The 20,059-nt window shown below is 42.2% G+C and overlaps 3 protein-coding genes across 3 annotated transcripts; 1 reads left to right on the plus strand and 2 right to left on the minus strand.

The window, feature by feature from the left end:
* Positions 1–3: 3 nt before the first annotated feature.
* On the minus strand, positions 4–11,306 carry parp14rs3 (poly(ADP-ribose) polymerase family member 14-related sequence 3). The gene is given in 30 exon segments (XM_057343924.1): positions 4–630; positions 710–732; positions 734–879; positions 968–1,031; positions 1,033–1,114; positions 1,525–2,166; positions 2,252–2,425; positions 2,502–2,681; positions 2,763–2,825; positions 2,917–3,036; positions 3,123–3,222; positions 3,340–3,512; positions 3,595–3,771; positions 3,882–3,944; positions 4,092–4,256; positions 4,985–5,275; positions 5,352–5,528; positions 6,873–6,935; positions 7,006–7,110; positions 7,220–7,274; positions 7,385–7,474; positions 7,477–7,746; positions 7,749–9,451; positions 9,544–9,777; positions 9,907–10,131; positions 10,437–10,517; positions 10,606–10,645; positions 10,854–10,981; positions 10,984–11,028; positions 11,122–11,306. Coding segments are annotated over 30 exon segments (6,147 nt in total). The 5' UTR covers positions 11,294–11,306; the 3' UTR covers positions 4–334.
* Positions 11,307–11,481: 175 nt separating this feature from the next.
* nmi (N-myc (and STAT) interactor) lies at positions 11,482–15,306 on the plus strand. The gene is made up of 9 exons (XM_057343193.1): positions 11,482–11,635; positions 11,745–11,804; positions 11,895–12,053; positions 12,120–12,236; positions 13,472–13,634; positions 13,790–13,896; positions 14,021–14,207; positions 14,716–14,819; positions 14,916–15,306. The coding sequence occupies exons 1-9, from the start codon at positions 11,600–11,602 to the stop codon at positions 15,117–15,119; spliced, it is 1,137 nt and encodes a 378-aa protein (XP_057199176.1). The 5' UTR covers positions 11,482–11,599; the 3' UTR covers positions 15,120–15,306.
* Positions 15,307–16,222: 916 nt separating this feature from the next.
* Positions 16,223–18,438, minus strand: gpr39 (G protein-coupled receptor 39). The gene is made up of 2 exons (XM_057343925.1): positions 17,658–18,438; positions 16,223–17,255 (listed from the first exon to the last, which is right to left on the minus strand). Exons 1-2 carry the CDS (start codon positions 18,436–18,438, stop codon positions 16,732–16,734), a joined length of 1,305 nt encoding a protein of 434 aa, XP_057199908.1. The 3' UTR covers positions 16,223–16,731.
* Between the last annotated feature and the right edge of the window lie 1,621 nt (positions 18,439–20,059).

The following is a 20,059-nucleotide window of genomic DNA, read 5'->3' on the forward strand; positions in this document are numbered from 1 at the left end:
CGGTTATGCTTTTAATATGTAAACATTTATTTCAGTCACTAAATCAAAGTTTTAATGATTAAAAACATCAAAAACTTGGCTTTAAAACAAGAGTTAAAAATGCATTTGTAAATTTGTCAATAGAAAAGTTGAAGATATGATGTAATCCCCTCACAATGAAAAAGTATGTGCCTTTTTTTTGCAGGTGGTGTCAACAAGACCGCAGGTTTTAGATTGAATGAGAATGCTTAAAAATGTCTGCTCTGAAGATTTCTTTGCTTTGTATAAACCTGCTGGTGTGAAAGTATGTTTGGTCTACAGTACACTGCATATTTCCATCAGGTTTTGTGTCAGTTTATATGTTTTTAAAGATGATGAGGTATTCAGGATAAGCTCCTGCGTCACAGAACACCACAAAGATGAAGGGGGTCTGTAAGCAGTCTACTGCGCAGTCGTGCAGACCGGCCTGAGGGTCCTGAGCGTTGGTGGGATTCGGCTCCTTCATGCCCTTTCTGCTTTTACACAACGAACCAGTCACAACTTTTGCTCTGTAGACGTACTTGAGACCTTTGTCATCGAGGTTTGAATAGAGGTCCTGACAGGAGTACCACTCTTCTTTAGCAAAGTGTGTTCCATCACCATGTACGACAGCTTTGAAGAGATCAGTGTTACATTTTAGTATAGCAAAGGTTTGAGACTGATATGGTTATGAATAGAATCTGTGACGTACCGTTTCTCCCACAGAAGCTTCTGTCCGTTCTTGTTGATTTTTTGACAATTGTCTTTAGTTGTTCCATGATAGAGGAAACGCTCATTCATTTGTTTGGGATATTTCTTATCCACCGCCTGCTTCAACACGCAGTATCTGTGCCATTGAGATTGACTCTGTATTCTGTCGATCTGTAAAAAAATCATTTATGACGTCAAAATGCATTGACACCCCCCCCCTTCATCTGGAGACATCTTTTCATGTCCTGCCTGGTTTTACCTGTATGACCTGAACCTGGGACACATCCGAATGTATACTGGACTTGAGAAAGTCTTTTTCTATCTTCTGCCGATTCTGATTTTAATGTGATTATTTCTAAGTCCTGTCCATTCATCTTGGTCCATGTTGGGGGAGTATGAATTATTGCTGAGAAAAATGAAAGAAGGGAAATCACTTTACAAACACTTTCTACCAATATCACATTAATCATAAACGCAGATCGCAAGCTTTACTCAAGTCTTCATGCCAGGGATTAGAAATGATTCAGAAAAACAGCACAAATTCCATTTCAGTTGAAATGCTGGTTATGATGCACACTGAACTTTCGGAACATGAGAAGTTCACCTGTGCTGTGGTAAGATTATTTTCTTTATATTTATTATATATTCAAGTGCATTAGTGTGTGTAATGATGTGGCTCATATCAGTTGGAAGTTAAATCTGAGCACCTGAATTAACGGCATTATCAACAGTATTCTGATGTGATGATGATTCTGTTTTTGTGTGAATCTAGATACAAATCTTTGTTTTTTTTGTGTGATCAATGCAAACATTTACCCGTATCACAATCGCCGAGCAGAGTCCTCTTGATCCTACAAGACTCCTTTTTGCCGTCGTTCATCAGCATCATCTCTTTGAAGTCAACGGTGTATGTCTGACCGTTCTCCTGATATTGAAACGTCTTGTTTTTCTTGTGATAGGACAGCTCTACTTCGTAGCTGATGCTGGGGTCCAACGGCTGCCAGGTTTCTCCTCGAACCACCTCCCAACACAACGTCTGCCTCAACCTCTTCACCTCACCATCTCGAATCTCTCGGTCTCGCGCTTCTTGGATAAGGTTGTTGATCTTGAGCATGGCATCGAAGACGTCGTCTTTTTTCCCTGATACGGTCCACCTGTCCGGGCCAGCCACTAGAACGCTGACCTCATTGCTTTGACTGAGGTTCACTATGGTCTTCTGGTCACTTACGGGAAGTTTGGCGAGGTGACTCGACTACACATCTTTACTGATGCACTCTTCGGAGACGAGGTCGTCCAGATATATTTTCACCTTGGCAGCGTTGGCGGAAGACATCCCATAAATCTCGACAGCCATAACGGGGAATGACACGGAGGCCGTTTGCTTGGCCAGACAGAATGGCGGCCGCTGCGGGGCTTTGCTGGACGCAGGGGTCCGTGGTGGCACTTTGGTCTTACATGCTGTTCAAAATGCACAAATTCCAGGAGGCACATGAATAAAAACGCAGAAAGTCGCTGATGCTAAACACGTGAGTTTCATACCTACCGGAGCTACTGATCTTCTTCAGCTTCTTTATAGCGTCCTGAAAGTCTGGCAACATTTTACTTTGGAAGATTACAATGTGGACACATTTCAGATGTTGTGGCGATTCTTTCACAAAGTCTGCCAGAGCCTCAGTCATGGCATGTGCTACCTGTGTGGCTGCCAGGTTTCCTGCTCCTGAAAGACATTGAAAGGTGAATTTCGGCATCGTTCAGTACAGCCCTGTTCAGATTTCTAAATGAACGCTTCTTACCGGTTCCAAGAGCCGGGAATGAAATGGACTGAATGTGGTTTTCTTCACACGTCTTCAGAACGTTGAACATGGAAGTCGTGATGCCTTTCACATTGGTCTGGCCGACCATATGAATGATATTTCTAATGTCTGTGAGGTTTCCGGCTTTGGTCAGCACCACACCGTCATTGGGCTGAGGTGCTACATTCAGAAGAGAATGAAGAAATAAGCCGCAGCAATATTAGCAGTGTGTGCATATATGATAAGGGAGAGATGTCATACCTTTTGTTTTGCACTCATTCACAACCGTTCGTCCTGCAGCTTTAAGAATCGCTCCTGATACCCCTGCACACACACAACACCGATCAACACTTTGTACATATGAAACCTTACAATTTTACAGAGGGAAGTGCTTACATTATGAGAGAAAACTCACCCGTGTTCAGGTCAAGACTGGTCGTCGTGCTGTTAACAATCGCATCCACAGTCTCTTTGGTAATGTCACCACATGTAACCTTCACTTTCACTGGGCCGATTATAGCCTCAACAGGGTTTGCTGTAAATGACAACAACATGTAAACATTTCAGGCAAATATGAAATCTGTTTTTATTGATGATTTCTTTAGGATGTTATTTCAGCACTTGTATCAGGTTCAGAGTCAGATGACGTGCTGTCTTCATCCACGCTGTAGTCTGAATCCTCACGCTCCGACTGATCTTCATCATCTTCCTCCTCACTGTTCTGCTCGGGTGTTCACATCATTAGTGTAGGTAAGTGATGTTATTCATCTGATGATGCTTGAAACATTTCATCCTAACCCAACAAGAACAACATCGGTAATCCTTGTGACGTGTGTACCTGTGTGTTTGCAGTCCATGCTTTGAGACCTTTCTGAAACTCCTGCAGGACATCGTCCCGGTCTATTACTAAATAGATGAGCTTGATTACTGTTGAGCTGTTTTGAGCTAAATGATCTTCAAATCCTTTCAGCATGGCATGAATGGCATCGACACTCTTAACACCGCCACCGCCTTGGAAAAAAGATGAAAGAAGAAGTGAGATGTCTGCAGAGAACATAAAACGATCGTGGGTATATGCGCTCTGTGTCTGTACCAGTGCCGACAGGAGGAAAAGAAATTGTGGTGATCTGTTTCTCCTCACAGCGCTCCAGGACTCTCTTCATGCGTGATCTCGTCTCTGATGCCGAGTGCGGTCCGGTCACGTGAATGATGACATCACACTGCAGGTTCCCTCCGCTGGTCACTGCAGGGATGTCGTTTTGGAGTGGACCTACCGAGGAGAACAAAGCGCACAGTAAACCTGTCTGTCTGCCTCTCTCTTTCTCAAATGTTGATGAACGTTTCTGGTTTTACTCTGAATTTGATATTCAACGTCCTCACCGTGTTTTTGACACTCTTGTTGCACAGAGGCTCCAGCGGCTTTAAATATGGCACCTGAAACTCCTACAAGATATTCATTTATGTTTTAGTGTTGCATATAAACAAATATCAAAGTGGCCATAAAACACACTAATGGTGGTCTTGTGTTGTGTTCAGTTATCTGCTTGTATAGTTTCGATCGTGTGATAAATAAAACAAAATAAAACACACCTCCCTTCAAGGTCATCTCCCTGTTGGTGCTGTTGACAATCCCTCGGACTGTTTCATTAGTAATGTCCTTCTTTAACTCAATTCTGACACTTCTGATTTTTACTGTAGAGGGAAAAGATTTAAAACGCTGTCTTTGAGCTACATGAAATATGACCATAGTCAGATGCATTTAATTTGCAGCAGGTATATTGTATATAAGGTCTGTGGACAAGCATTAAAAGGTCAAACCTTGATTTTCTGGCATTCTGCCATATGGGCACGTCTGCTGGAGGCCTGAGAGCAAATATGAAATGCAGGGAACAAACTCAAAATATTGACCGATAATTATTATTCATGAACGTGACCATAGGCGCCGATCCTGTGGGTGCTCCGGGGCTCGAGCACCCACGGAAATTGCCGAGCACCCACGGAAAAACGGCATATGTTTCTCAATCAATTTTAACCAATCAAAATGCTTTTAAAAATAGGGTGTCTCTCTGATTGGTTGATCTTACGAGTCGTAATTCAGATAGAGTGGTTGGCCTTGCAAACAGCAGTGGGCATTGTTAATCGTTGGGATAATGTCAATTTGTCTTTAAATTTCGAGTACAAATGGACAGGTTCGTGATTAAAAGGAAAACTTTAATTGACCCTATCTCTTCAGTAAGTAGCAGTGTTGCTAATACTTCAAGTGAACAGCTGTTGTCGTCGACGACATCATCAAGTAATGACAGCAGCAGAAGTAAAGGCGGGAGGCAGAAGCAGTCTCGAACATATCAAGAAAACTGGAAAAAAACATTTCCCTGGATAGCATACAATGCTATCAAAAACAAGGTATTTTGCGAACTCTGCGGTAAAGCAAAAGACATGCGTGCCCCACTCCCATCTACCACACACGAGCAAGAATCATATGCGGCATTTGTAAAAGATGGCTTGGTTGGGGCCTGTGGGGGTGGGGTTTGGTTTTGGCGACGTGAGCACCCACTGGCGAAAAAAGAAATCGGCGCCTATGAACGAGACAGTAAGACATTGAGTATTTACCTTGCTCCATTCACTGAAATATTTCGGATAAGTATCCAGAATCTTCTGTTCAAATGTCACTATAGTAATTTCTTTGAGACAGCTTGAGTTCAGCTCAGTTAAGTGTTTCTTAAGTGCTGTGAGAATAGCTTCAATAGATTTTTTTGGTCCAATTGCACCTTTTCCTGTGAAACACATGCCGATGTTACAGCTCAGGACCTGACCACACCACACAGGGAAACAGTCACCGCCTTCTTTTACCTGTTCCAATCGCAGGAATTGCCAGTGTACTGGCCATCTTGTCCTCACAAAGGCTCAAAACCTTTCCAAGAGACGATGTGATGTCAGCCGAACCCTCGGGACCCACCATCTGGGAAATGTGCCTACATTTAAGATCCCCACCACTGGTCATTACTACACCACCTGCTTTCAGAGGAGCTGGACAAGTAAAACAACAAATAAACAGCTGCACTAGAATTATAAGACAAACTGTTGTCTATTGTAACAAAAACAAGCATTTCCATCCCATGTGTTCAAGAACCATTGTGATTATCTGTTTTTTTTTATTGTTCGTTATTTCACAGGACCAGTGTTGGGCAGTAACGCGTTACTGTAGTTTGATTTTTTTTGGTAACGGAGTAATTTAATGCGTTATAATTCCTAAAATAGTCATTAGATTATAGTAGCGAAATAGCTTTTTCAAAGTCTGGATGCCTGCCTGTCGCACCCGCAACATCATCAAACTGAAACGCGCCTGCGCAGAAAGTACTACCAAAGCCACTCCATGGAAAGCCTGCCACCTTAAGCTAAAATCTCGTAACGGCCGATGCTATCGCCGCACAAGGAGACTAGACACCGGATATGATTGGCTGAGGTGCCTCTCGTGATCCATGTTAGCCTTTATGCTCTAATTGTAAGTATTCCAGACCCATACATCTCCCTCTCACAAGACAATATTTGGTACTACCAGCGAAAACAAACTCAGCATGGAGAGAGAAACGTATGTGTTCTGTAGCTGGAAATACAATCATTATTCTGAGTTTATTTCTGTCAAAGGCAAGAACATTGTTGTGCGTTGTCGGTCATGTGGAGGTAAGCAAAACCCTCTCTCCCACGAAAAACAACCTGAAAGGGTAGTACAGCATGGTTACACTTCTGGAGAAAGTGACGTCACCGGGCACGGAGAGCAATGAATCAACTTCTACTGTCCAGTGCCAGGCTGCTATTAGCAACATGTTGTGTTTTGTCAAACTAGTTTTTGCTGCTCTAACGCTGTTATATTTGTTAAATGATGAAGAAATCATCATAGAAATATGCAGAAGCACTAGTTAAGATATACAAGTTATAAGAAACTAAGGAGAGACTTTTTACATTATGGAGTATGCAGGTTTAGAAATACTAGTTAACATATGAAAAAAATGTTTTAAGTTAAAATGTCACAGAGTTTAATTATTATTATTTATGACAGGCTTTAGTATGGAATAAGCAGAAAGAATGTATTAAAATAGTAGAGTATGCACTTCCAGTAAAGTTTAGTCTTGAGAAGGCTAAAGAGGTTATTTTGTGTTTTTGAGGGGTGCGGGGTAGTAATGTAACGAGTAGTAACAGACCAGTAACTTTTCCAGAGTAACTTGCCCAACACTGCACAGGACTACAATCTACACATGTACTCGATACCCGTTTCTGTCATATGTAAGTGCTAACAACAATCGACCTCAAGTGAATCAGATGTGCGTTTGAATTATGCATTAAATGTGTGAAATGAAATCCAACTGCTGGTACCTTGTTTTGCGCATTCAGCAACAACTGATTTCCCAGCCGCTTTCAAGATGGCACCAGAAACACCTGCAGACACATGACCAGAGTGAGCGATGTAACGTCAACCTAAAATATTTCTGTACCGAGAAACACATACCAGTGTTGAGATTTAAATGTATGCTGTTGGAATTCACTATGACGTCTGCTGTCTCTTTGGTGATGTCACTCTTTTTCAGGTATATCGGCACACCGTTGATAAGCGCTGTTTGAATTTCCACGCGTGTGAAAACAACAGTGAGTATTGTCACATGGACTCTAGGGAAAACCATGTATTTTGTGACATGACAAAAGCTAAACTCATCTATATGTACCTCTTGTTCCCTGTTGCTGCCTCTGGGATTGGACGTTTGAAGAGTCAGGAAAGCCCTGAGGGAGAAACAGGACAAGCAATGGAAACAAAGATATTGATGGTTTATTGATGTAAGCTTTTCATTGGCAGATATTAGATGGCATCTGCGAAACAGGAGAATTCATACCAGTTCCTCGATCACAGCGTTGTACTCTTCAACAGTCTTCCTATCAGAATGCACTATGTGAACATCTCTCATATTTTGGGGGAATTTTGATGGTCAGCGCAGAACTGTAGTATTGCTTCTCTGAGTGAAGTCCAACTTTCTCTGACAGAGAATCCAAAGATTTCACAAGCAAGTGCTGGAACGAGAATGGAGGTGCAGCATTGTTCCTCTGCTTTCAGAAGAGCGTTGTGTATGGCCGATTGAAGGTAGCGTGAGTCTAGGGCTTGACCCTTATGGGGCAACACGGCAAAAATGAGGCTCTTGGCGTTGAGTTGTCCAGCATCACAGAGAAGCACATCTCCAGGCAGGAGAGACTGTTTTTCCCCCTCTGGTGCTTTTTACAAACTTCTGCGATCTGATCCCCTCCAAACTGGAGAATCCGCTTGGCCACAGGGTTATCAAAAACCAGACTGCCGTTCATTGGGCAAATCAAGGCATTGGCACTTTGATGGTACCAGTCACCCCTCGTGATCGCCAGAGTGACGAAACTGCTTATTTTGTGTGTAAAACTCTGTGACGGGTCAGGATTAATCACTGGTTCTTGGGATAAATACAGGTTGCACTGGAACTCTTTAGCTTTTGCCTTCACACTGGCTTCATGTTTGCCTAGAACCTTGGCTTCTCCGGCTTTGCGGTACTCGTGTCTCTCCACAACAGTGGCTAACAACTGTTTCTTTATGACACTCACAGCCTCTTTAACGTTGTCTTTGGCAGCGGTGACCTTCAGACAAGGGCAAGCCGTGGTACTGCAGGCCAGTATCGTAGCACCAAGACGCTTGATTTCAGGGCACTCGGACAGGTTTACACAAGAGTCCACAAATTCAACCTCCCGCACAGACTTGAGAGGAACTTCCTCAGTTATTGGTTTCTTGTGTTCCAGGTAGCCGCTCACTTTGCTTGCTACTTCTGCGACTACATCAGAAAATCCACATAACGTGAGCTGCACGTCTGTCTGTGCGATCCTGATGTTGTGAGGGTTCTGTCTCGATTCCACTTCGCCTTGAAGTTTCATGAGAAATTTTGTCCAGTTTTCATCAGTTTGATTGGGAGAAAGTTGTATTAGATCCTCTCTGAGGATCTCACGGATTTTGTCTTCGGCTCTCGTCAGGTTGTCTTTCTCAACAAAAATTCTCACCAAATCTTTCTGCTTTGAGAATTTAGCTGGAATGTGATTGGAGGAGAAATGGACTCGTTCAAGCTTGTGAAGGTCCAGAGACTGAAGAAAGTGAATCAGATGAGATGAGAGCTTTAAGTGATGCAAGATAATGTTCTCATTCACCTGCTCGATGAGCATCTCCACAGAAGTCACTTGATCCTTCAAACCTCTGAGGTGAAATTTGTGCTGATTCTCATCATGTGACAGAGCAACTTGGCCTAGTTTGGACTGTACACGTTCTTTTAAAAGTTCACATTTCTCCCCGCAGTCCAGTTGAATGATCACATCGATGGTGTTCCTTTGTATTTCCATCTCAACAGCAGTGATGTCCAGCAGCCGCTTGATCTTCTCTGAGAGGACAATCACCTCCTCTTTCACACCAGCGACCATGATTTTAGAGCTGAACTCTCTGAAGAAGACGACAGCATCACCTGTGCTGAGACTCGTACAGATGCTCTTAACTCGCTGCCAGACATCCTTCTGCACGTTCAGCTCGGCTGTGTGGTACTTGCTCAAAAAGGTTTGGACTTTCCTCACTGTCTTTGTCTCCCAAGTGGGTCCGATTTGCAGTGCAGTCAAAGACGTTTTGTCAACGTCCATCTCCAGTCTTATCGCACTTGCTTCCACACTTCTGTCGATAAGAATTTTGGCATGAAGCGGTTTGACGACACTCTCCAGCGCGTTTCTACACGGGTCATTGTTTTCAATGAAACGGAGCAGATCTTCATGAACAGAGATGTTTATTCTTGTAGGGATGTCAGTCAAAGTTGGCTTTTCGCCGGTCAACGCTTTTCGTAAACTCGAGTAGAAGAGTGATGCCTTCACCTCAGTGCCACAAACACTGTGCTTCTGTTCCACCACTTCATGGGCAACTATTACAGTGGAAAGTGAAGTTCAGTTACTATCGAGTTGAAATGACTGCAACACAGAGTTCGTTCTCTTTGGTTTAAGGGTGAAAACTCACCGTCAGACTGTTGAAAGGTAATGAGAAGACTCTGTCTGTTGATCCAGATCAGAGACTTGATATCTCCTCCGCTGCTCTTCGTGGTGTTGCTGAAGTGAAGGTTGAGAGCGTCTTCACTAATCTTTCCCAGATCTCCCTGAACCAGGACCGAGTCTGTCAGCTACAAGCGCGTGACTCCAATCTCCCGACCCTGCATTGCTTTTGAGGTGCATTTGTTTATAAATGATGTGACATCTGTGGATAAAATATAACAGAAGAATGCAATGATCTGCTCATGTCGACAGAATCTTGTTGAGTTTGTTATATACTGTATATATTGTGTTAGGTGGAGATGATGTATTTGTACTGTATACACACACACACCAATATCTTGTCTGAAAGTCACAACAATCCCTTCTTCATCCAGTATCTCCCAGTCATGTTCTGTTGTCTTGCTACAGTTGCCAATGAACAGTGAGATTTTCATCCATTCGGTGCTTCCATCAAACCCCGTCAAGATGAAGCGACGAGGGTCCAACTTTCCTTCTTTATACACTTCTATAGATATATCCAACTCCTGTTTGTTCTGTCCGAGAAGGTTCTGCAAATCTGGGAAAAGAGTCAACATTTAGTTTAGATCTTTCTGGTCTTGTAGATGCATTACATGTGGATGGTTTTTGTTTCATAGCTTTTTTTTCGTTAACTGAACAAAAACGTCACACCGGTGTCTAAAAATAAGCTTGCAAAACCTTGTCTTGTTTGTTACGTCCCTGCACTTCTGCATGACTAGAATTTCTAAAGCAGGAAAAAAGTGTACAGAAGGTTGTAAATCACACCTGACTGGTTGGAAAGCTTCAGGATCCAGCTGTTATTTCCATGTTTTTGTAGCACAAAGTGTTCTGTAAATCACTCGCAATACATTTGAAGCATTTCCTTATCGACAGTATGAGGAGCCGTGATTAGCAGATCAGATATTTCGCGATCCCCTTCATTGTCTGTATTATAAACAAAGACATGCGCAAAATTTCATTTGATGTTTTGAGAACAGTATTTCTTTTGCTGTAAGTTGTGAAACCATCAAACCTTTATGACTTGTGGTTGTAGGGTTTGTGACCGGACAGACCTTGGCACAAAAAGGAAGACGTCTTCAAATCTCATTTTAAGAAACTTTTAATAATGACTTATATTCTGCCCAGCTGTTATAACAGAGTACACATTTAGTTACGCTTCCTTGTCTTTCAACAGACATCTGAATCACGTGCGTCGTGATGAAGAAGCGGTCTGATGATGACACAATAATCATAATTGTTAATAAATCTCTAGCAGATCACCTGTGTGTGTGAAGCCTGCAGAACTTTCACCACTTTCTCCAGTTTGGGTTTTGGCAGCACTGCTGGTTTCATCTTTTTGTTGCTGGTACAGTCGTCAGGTAGTTTTACGTTCACTTCAACACTTGCGTCTTGAAATCTAGTTTATGGATTCGTTTGTCAAGCACCTTCTTCATATCTGAGAAACAGAAAGTAAACTTTCTTCTCTCTCTTTCTCTTCATATTGATCTCATATGTAATCGTGTACAGCTGCAGCTTTATGTCTTCTTACCTTCTTCTGTCACAAAAATGAGACGAGCTTTTCGTTTGTCATCGGGATGTTCTCTGATCTGCAGGACTTCACCTCCTGACCTTCTTTTGTTTTTAAAATAAAGCTCGAGCTTTGATTTCACGCGATCGAAATGATCCGGCAGATCGTGAAGAATCAGACTTCTCTCTTCCATCTCAACTGATAACTAACGTTAGTTAACCTCCTTTTTACTGCATTGACATGAAAAGCGAATGAAGAGTTTCTCTCAACTCTCACCGGAGACTTTTGTGTGTGAATGAAAAGTTTCTTTCGTGTCTGTCAGCGAATCACTTTCACTTTTGCTTTAGGATTCATCGCTCATGTCATGTGACTTCTGTTAAACAAGGTGCAGCTTCAGGAAGTTCGGCAATATAAATTCGACGAATATCTGCTGCTGTTTTACCTCAGATTTGATATTTTACTTCAGGTGTTTGTTTGTTTGTTTGTTCTGTTTGTGGTGATGTCTGACATCGCGGCAGATCTGCTGAACGGCGAGGCTCGTCTTAACACACACACACGCACACTAAAGTTTTAAAGCTAGTGAAATAATTAGAGAATTTAGAGAAATGTTGTTTTAAATCTTCAATTTATGAACACACGAACAGCCTGAAATCCTCGACGAGGAAAAGATGAGCGCTGCGGCGGAGGAATTGCAAAAATACAAGGTAACGTTAGGCCCAAAATCAGTTAAAGCGACAAATATATTTGCATAAAATTTCGCAAAAAAAATCTTTATTACATTGATGTTCAAACAGGATCTCATTCAGTGTGCAGACGACGAGAAGTCCAGATTGCTTCTGGAAAAAGTGGAAGCAGAATATGGAAAGAAAAAAGCCCAGAAAGAATTCGAAGATCTGGCTGAACTCGAAGACAAACTCGCTTTACAGTTTAAAGGGGATCTTGATGAAACACAGGTAAATATCGACCACACAGCACAATAAAAACGCACAATAACAGATGATGAGATTTTTGCTTTTCAGGAGCAGATGAAGAATCTGGATCGAGTCAAACGGGATCTTCAGAGAGAACTGCAGGATCTCCAGAATAAACTTCACATGATGAAAGCTGAAACTGCGTCACTCCAACAGAAATTCAAGGTTTAAATGCAATATCACACACTGTCTATATTTATATTGAACAGATAAGACTGCAAAGCAAAGTAGTTCTTTGCATACATTGTTTAGCGAGCTATTATAAATGTATTAAAACAAAAGCCTTGTGAAGCTTTGGTGTACCACCAAAGGGCGTTATTTGTCACTGTCAATCACACGGCTTTTATAACATTGTTATTCCATATACTTGACAAGGTTTCAAAAACTAAACTCACAACAACAACAACGTATCAAACTCAAAGTCGGGAACTATTCATTTAGTAATAGAAAGTGTTTAATAATCGGGAAAACATGAAGTTAGGAGTTTAGTTTCTCTGTCAACAACAGAAGATGTTAGAAAGTGTTTTAAAGATGTAGTAACATGTCATGTTCAACTTAAGATGTAGTATTTCTGTGCTTGATACACTCCCCAGCACAACAACTTGTTTTGGAAAGTTTTTTATAAGTCTGGATCCAAGTTTCATAACAGGGATCCTGTTAGTTTTATTGGGTAATTCTCCTGGAAAAGCACGCCCACGGCAATGTGAAAGAAAGAGCCCGCCCACGCTCCAAACAGCGAGCGATAGTGAGACCCGCCTACCATCAGGATTGGCGCTGTGGGCCTGCAGCTGCAGCTCGTTACTCTTGTGCTAGCGAGAGAAGTCAGTAGTTTGTTTGTTCACTTTCAGTGATGGGTTAGGTTATATAAACAGTGGATATACAGTAACGCTGGATTTGGAGATCGTTTGAAACTGATAGATGGCGCGGTCCCATGATGCCGGACATGAACCGCACGTGGTAAATCAAACTAAGTCATACGTCTGTGTTTTGTTGGCAGTCGGCGCGTACGTGCATAATGTACAAAACACAAAGGGATTAATGCGATGATGTGTTGTGTGCTCGTGCTCTAGTTCAGTCCCCCCTGCCCGCCTCCAGCAAATAATGGTACAGCTGTATCTCTCTTTTATAAATGTGATCAAACTAAATACTCTTCGAAGATACGACGTATGCAATACTACTCTATAGGTACTCAAGATTAACATGAGATTGGCAGAAACTGCGTGTATTACCCCATCTTTAAAATGATGTAGATTAGGGGTCTTCAACCCTGCTCCTGTCCTCAGAGTTCAACTGAACTTTCTAAATCAAGTTATTCGGGGTTACTTGAAAATGACAGACAGGTGTGTTGAAGCTAAAAGATACAGGACAGGAGATGAACACACATTCTCTCTGATGTGCAGATCAAAGCTGAAATCCCAGTGAAAAGAATGAAGTTCACTCAGACTGAAGCAGAAGAGAAAGAGGACAGAGACGAAGAAGTGACCAGTGTGTTTACTGTCACCCAGAGACCCTCGTTTCTCCTGAAGGGCGGACAAGCCCTCATCACCTTTGAGGAGGAGAACGGTGCGAACCAAACTCTCCCCCGTCTCTTTATTCTGTTATATTTGAGTCACAGGTGTAAGATGTGGTATATATTTGGTTTTATTTGCACTTATCAGTAAGAGTTCTGTCACACACAGTAATGTCAGACTGTTGATGTTGAGTGTTGTGTCGTTCAGTGGCCGATCAGATCCTCCGGCTGGCCAAGTGTTCTGTTGCCTGTGACAAAATCAAGTTGGATGTGAAGCCATACTCCTTAACCCTAGAGCCGTCTGTGAAATTTGAGGTACGGCAATTTGAGAATTGACACATGAAGAAAATAAAGCAGTCCCTGTATGACGCATATGTGTTCAGAATCCTGTGTGCACGTGTAAAGAAATGCTGTTTGTGTTTTACTTGAATCTGTGCAGGTTCATATCAAGGTATCAAAGAAGACCATCAAGTTCAGCAATGCTCCGCCCACTTTACCTGAGGAGCGAATGAAAGACCGGCTGGAGATCTCTTTCTCTAAAGCCAGTCGTGGAGGCGGTGAAGTGGACAGTGTAGATTATGACCAGCAGAACGGCACAGGCCGTGTCACTTTTGTACACACCGGAGGTCTGTCTTTTCTCAACTTGCATGGATTTTATATTTGAAACTGTAATCTCGTTTAGGTCTAACCTGAACCCTAAACGAGCGTTTCTTCGCATTGCCAAAGCGAAAACTAAAACGAGTTACCTAAAGCCTAAAGTAAAAGTGAAATGTCAAATTAAAGAAAAGGTACAAGTTAGTGTAAAATTTGTATTTGAATGTGTTCTGGGCAAAGACCTGTCTGTACTCACTCGCACTGGAAAAAAGTTTGTTTGTCCATTAGCTTCATCATTCTTTTATGGATGTGATCAAAGTTTTCTTTCTAATGTTGTCTGAGACACTGGTGGTTTCCAGCACGGTTTGATTTTCTGAAGCATTTTTCCTGTATGTTGGGGTTATATTTGTTCTTACTAACAAGCCTTATATTGGTCTATACAGATCAACATGTACTAAGTTTAGTTACAAACTTACATGGAGATGAAAACATTGATGCACCTGTAGATGTTTGTCTCTGACACTTTTGTTTTGAATTTAGTTGCAGAGAATCTGGTGCTGAGAGAGAAGTTTTCTGTAGACACCGGCAGTGATCTCACGGTTGATGTGCTTCCTCTCTATGAGTACCAGCTGAAGAAATTTCAAGTGCGTTTCCACAACACATGCTCATATTCATTCTCTAGATCAGAGTCCAGAAGTAAAAGGATATTCATTTGTTGTTGTTGTGTCATGGTATTGTAGACATACTCGGGGGTCCCAAATCACACTGTGCTGCTGGGGGGAATTCAGAACCTTCTGGATGAAGAAGATCTTCAGGACCATCTAGAAATCCACTTCCAGAAACCCAGTAACTATGGAGGAGAGGTTCAGGCCATTAAATACGTCCCTTCTGGGAAATCTCTGACAGCGTTCTTCAACGAGGCCAAAGAAGAAACAGACGGCTGAAGATCATTTGCTGTGTTCAGAAAGCACACAGACATTAATGAAATAATTAATTATTAGAATATAAATGAAAATAATAAAACTGAATATCACAAAGCAAAAATAAATAGAAAATAGCATAGATGAACTATGAACATGATTTATGATGAGATTCATGTCTTGTGTTGTGATTAAAGCTCACTAAAGCTCTGCAGGCGTCACTTTTTATTGCTCTCATGAAAGGAATGATTTATTAAAATGAACTTTGATGTTTACTCACTAGATGATGATGGTGTCAGCTTGTGATTTCACAAAACTCCACTGTGCAGGGACAGGCATAACTTCCCAAAGACTTGATAGAGTTTCTCGATATTCTCAGATATTCGCTGGAAAGAAGTTTAGTTAACCTGAATGGATGTCTTCGTGTATTTTAAATGCCTCTAGTGTGTTTTGTGAAGTTGTCCACACACAGTGATGAAGTAATTGCATTTTCATTTGATAGAAACTGCAATTTATATTGCATAATGTTAATCTCATTTCTTGTGTATCCTGATTCTGTTGAACACTACACACATCTCCTTACATACTCCCTTTAGCTCTTATCATGAGCTGAACATTCTGTCAATATTATTAGTCAAATGATTTCTGTGTGAGGTGTGAGTAGAGGTAATGTCTGAATGGTTTTTATGGAAATTTATCTGTAGCCAATGCACATGAAGTGTTTAGACAAGGAACGAAATAAAAACCATGAAGAAAAAAGAGAGGAGGCCATCATGTTTTCCCACAAACTCTTGCATCATGTTTACTCTGGGAACTAAATTCCTCCCCTTATAATAAGGGTTAGGTGTGTATCATTTTTTTTATAAAAAAAAACACTGGAACGTGAACTAAGAGTTTTATTTATTTCTATAACTGGAAATATGTCACTATTTTGAAACAATTAAATCCTTAATAAATTAAGCTTTCCTGCGGCTCTGTGATTAGAGCATGGCGCGGGCAACGCCAAGGTCATGGGTTCGATCCCATGGGATTACACATAGTCAGAAATGTATAGTGCAATGCAATGTAAATTGCTTTGGATAAAAGCGTCTGCCAACTGCATAAATGTAAATCCAAGGTTAGCTTATCCACATATTCATTCATATCTATAGGGGAATTCTTGACAAAGTCATTGACCAAAACATTTTTTCATTGTTTTCCTATTTCTGTCAATAAATTCATAGATTTCTATTGAAAGTTAGATGCAGACCTGCAGCGGTGAGAGACCTGCAGCAATTAGATGCAGACCTGCACCCGTGAGAGACATGCAGCATGCAGACTCGCAACGGTGAGAGACCTGCAGCAGTCAGACGCAGACCCGCAGTGGTGAGAGACCTGCAGCAGTTAGATGCAGACCCGCAGCCGCGAGAGACACGCAGCATGCAGACCTGCAGCAGTTAGATGCAGACCCGCAGCGGTGAGAGACCTGCAGCAGCTAGACGTAAACCCGCAGCGGTGAGAGACATGCAGCAGTCAGATGCAGACCCACAGCACTGAAATATCGGTTGGTGATTTAGACCAATCTTGGGGTTCATAGAAACAGATTGCTGATCTTTGAACAGATTGTTAACTGCTACACAAGTTAACATGATATTCTTTAGACTGTTTGTCTGCAGAGCTGGATGAGAGTTTGTGTTGTGGTCCCCTGATTTGTCTCCTCAGTCGTTTCTTCCTCCTGCGGGTGAAAGGCAGGCATCTCTGCGGCTGCGGGACGTTCAGTAAAGGGCTGAATGCTTTGTGTCTCTCCTGTTGATGGACAAGTTGATCTCTCGGTGGTGGCTCTCCGTATACGGTTTAACGATCTGCGCAGCAGGGGTCTTACTGTGTTACCGGAGCGCCTCGAGCCTTGACTACTTTCCAGCATCCGTTTGTTGATGTGCTGCAGCGACAGACGACACAGGAGCGTGTGCCAGAAGGCCGAGCGGAACTGGCGTGAGGAGAGGTTATACAGCAGTGGGTTAAGCACCGAGCTCAGGTAGAAGAAAGTGTCCGCCACTGGATGAAGCTTCACGTAGCTGCTCAGATAGCTCACGGTCCACGCTGACTTGGGTACTGCTGCCGTCATCAGCCGACGAATCTGATTTGGCATCCAGCACAGAAACAAAGCGCAGACAATCAGCACTGGAGACACACACACACACACAAAGAGAAAGAGATTTAGCTAAGCTCTGTCCCAACAACTGCACTTTTATCTTCGTCTTCATTTTCTTTTTTAGTACACAATTTAAAATCATTTGTATTTTCTTTTTATCGTTATTTTAAATTCTAAAGCATCTGTGGCGTTTAATGTCAATTTAAATCAATCTCTTTTAAAGACCTTTTATTCATGATGTATCTTTTCTCTCTCTCTCTATTTTTCTAGATCATTTCTGTGTGGATTAATTTCTGTCTAATACAAACCTATTTTTACAGATGAGAAAGCAAATGTGAACCAACAGAGAACTACTGCATTCAGCTGCTGGATTAAAGAGGTCATGTCGAACATTCATTTTACAGTACCCTTATATATATACAGTCACGTACCCAAGAAGAGGATGCTCTGTTTCCGTGACGCCTTTATTCGGGCATTCTCATGTTTGGGGCCCCCCCGTCCGGCTCCATTTGCTCCCGTGTCATCGGGGCCCATCGGGCCTCGAAGTACAACAATCATTCCTCTGCACATGAAGGCCACACCACCCAGAACGAGAAGATAGAGAACGAATGCTGTGAAGATGCTGGTGCGGTACATGATCCAGTGCTCGCTCAGGTTGGTGCAGAATGTCAGATTCTGTGCCGGTGCGCTGCGTCCATCAGGAACATAGCCTTCCATCCCTGTGGCGATCAGCAGTGGCAAAGCGACAAGGGCGGAGCAGAGCCACGCAAAGATCAGGAACCTCACCGTGCGGCCGCCGCTCAAGGCTTTGTAACGAAAGGGGTGGCAGATGGCAAGGTACCGCTCGAAACTCAGCGTGGCCACGTTCATGATGGTGGCGTAACTACATGCCTCAAACAGGAAATTGTAGATCTTGCAGGCGGCGTCGCCGGAGTCGGACGTGAACGGAAACCAGATAGCGCTGTAGAGCTCCACGGGCATGCCGATCAACAGCACCAGTAAATCGGAGCAGGCCAGGCTGACCATGTGGTCTGTCACATTTTTCTGCAGATAGCCGTTCCGCTGAAGCACCTGCGCCACGTGAATGGTAACGCTGTTTCCCAGAATGCCCAGGGTGAGGATGAGGGTGTACAGCACAGTGAGGAAGATCTTCACCGTGTAATTCGGCTCCAACGTTTTCCAATCTCTGTCCGCGTTATCGTTGTTCTCCATGATCGGTATCGCTGTTGACATGACACTCTCAGTCTTTGAGTCCTGCTTATCTCACGGTTATCAAAATGATTAATCATCAAACCGCCTTGGATTTCTGAGCTGTTTTAAGCAACAAAATCATTGTTTCTGCTCTCACCTCAACAAATCTATTTCTCCAACACATCCTTACTCCGTTTGTATGATGCTCTGGCCAACAGCAGACTGGAGTTCTTCCTCTTCGAGTTGAATTGCAGTTATGTTTGAAAGCTTCAGCTCAAGTCCGAGTTAATGATTAGAGTTAAACAAATGAAGACCAGAGCATGAACAGAACAGGCCCATACATGGTGCCGTGCCACTATTTGAGGTGGAACCATTAGTCACGTGAGGCACCTTTGGAAGGCGAGGGTGTTTCTCGACAGACCCTGTGTGTGTGTGTGTGTGTGTGTGTGTGTGTGTGTGTGTGTGTGATTACACAATCTCTTACAGACACTGTACACATTTAAGAATGTCTTTACCAGATGTAAAGATAAAGTAAAAACAAGAAAGCCACTACAGCCAATGATGTTCAGCAATGAATCACCTAGACGGAGGTCAGAATAAACAGAGCACATATTATATGAGTGACATCATCATTGTCTCCACATGATCAGAGGTGTCAAACTCAGTTCCCGGAGGTCCGCTGTCTGGCAGTTTATCAAACACACCTGGCTGGAGGTTTCTAGCCAACCTGGAGAGCTTGGTTTGCTGGAGCAGGTGTTTTGGAACTGGTTGGCTCTGCAGGACACTGCAGAACTGAGTTTCACACCTGTGACATGGGTTATTATGTGACCAAATTTAGATACAACAAAACTCAACAAGCAGTGCAAAAATACATGTATTATACACATTTTAACCTAACCTATAGGTAAAAACAAGTAATGCATCATAAGAGATGGTAAGCATGCTTGTGTAACCCTAACTTTTTTGGTATAGATTCAGCGCGAGGATGAGAAGGGTAGTAAAACATGTCAGAACATATCAGATCACACATGTTTACTGCTAAACAGAGTCTCCACCTCAATGCTGATGTTTCATTGAACTTTTTGATGTTTTGCTTACATTTTCATCCTATGTTCTATGTATTTAAATAACAATGGTGTTAATCTTGAGAGTATATTTGTGATATACTGGTAAACATCACAACAGCCCATTCATTTCATAAATTCTTACTACAGCTGCACAGACTTTCTCAAGCTGATTTTATTAATTCAGTTATCAAGACTTCAGTCATGGATGTAAATGGCCGAGATTCACTGCGGGGACTCTAGTTGGGGACATATTTTGTACTTTTAGTCCATGCAGAAAATGCCAATTTATCTATGAAACGTGTGTAGATGCAATTTCATAGATAAAAATCATAAACATTTCCTAGTCACTAACTCATGTGAAGGCTGTAAATGACTTTCTGTTAATGTAAGTGGTCTCTAACCCTAATCCAAAAAAAACACCAGAGTTGTAAAACAAATATAATGAGATATCGCTTAGTCTTCTGTACACAGAACACCTAACCCCAATCCTTTGGTGAAGTTTATTAAACCTATTAGAAACATTCTGGTCATATCTATCTCTGAAATCAAATAAAGTGAAGCCTTTTAGGATGACA

The sequence above is a fragment of the Triplophysa rosa genome, linkage group LG10 (assembly GCF_024868665.1).
Source record: "Triplophysa rosa linkage group LG10, Trosa_1v2, whole genome shotgun sequence".
Classification (NCBI taxonomy): Eukaryota; Metazoa; Chordata; class Actinopteri; order Cypriniformes; family Nemacheilidae; genus Triplophysa; species Triplophysa rosa.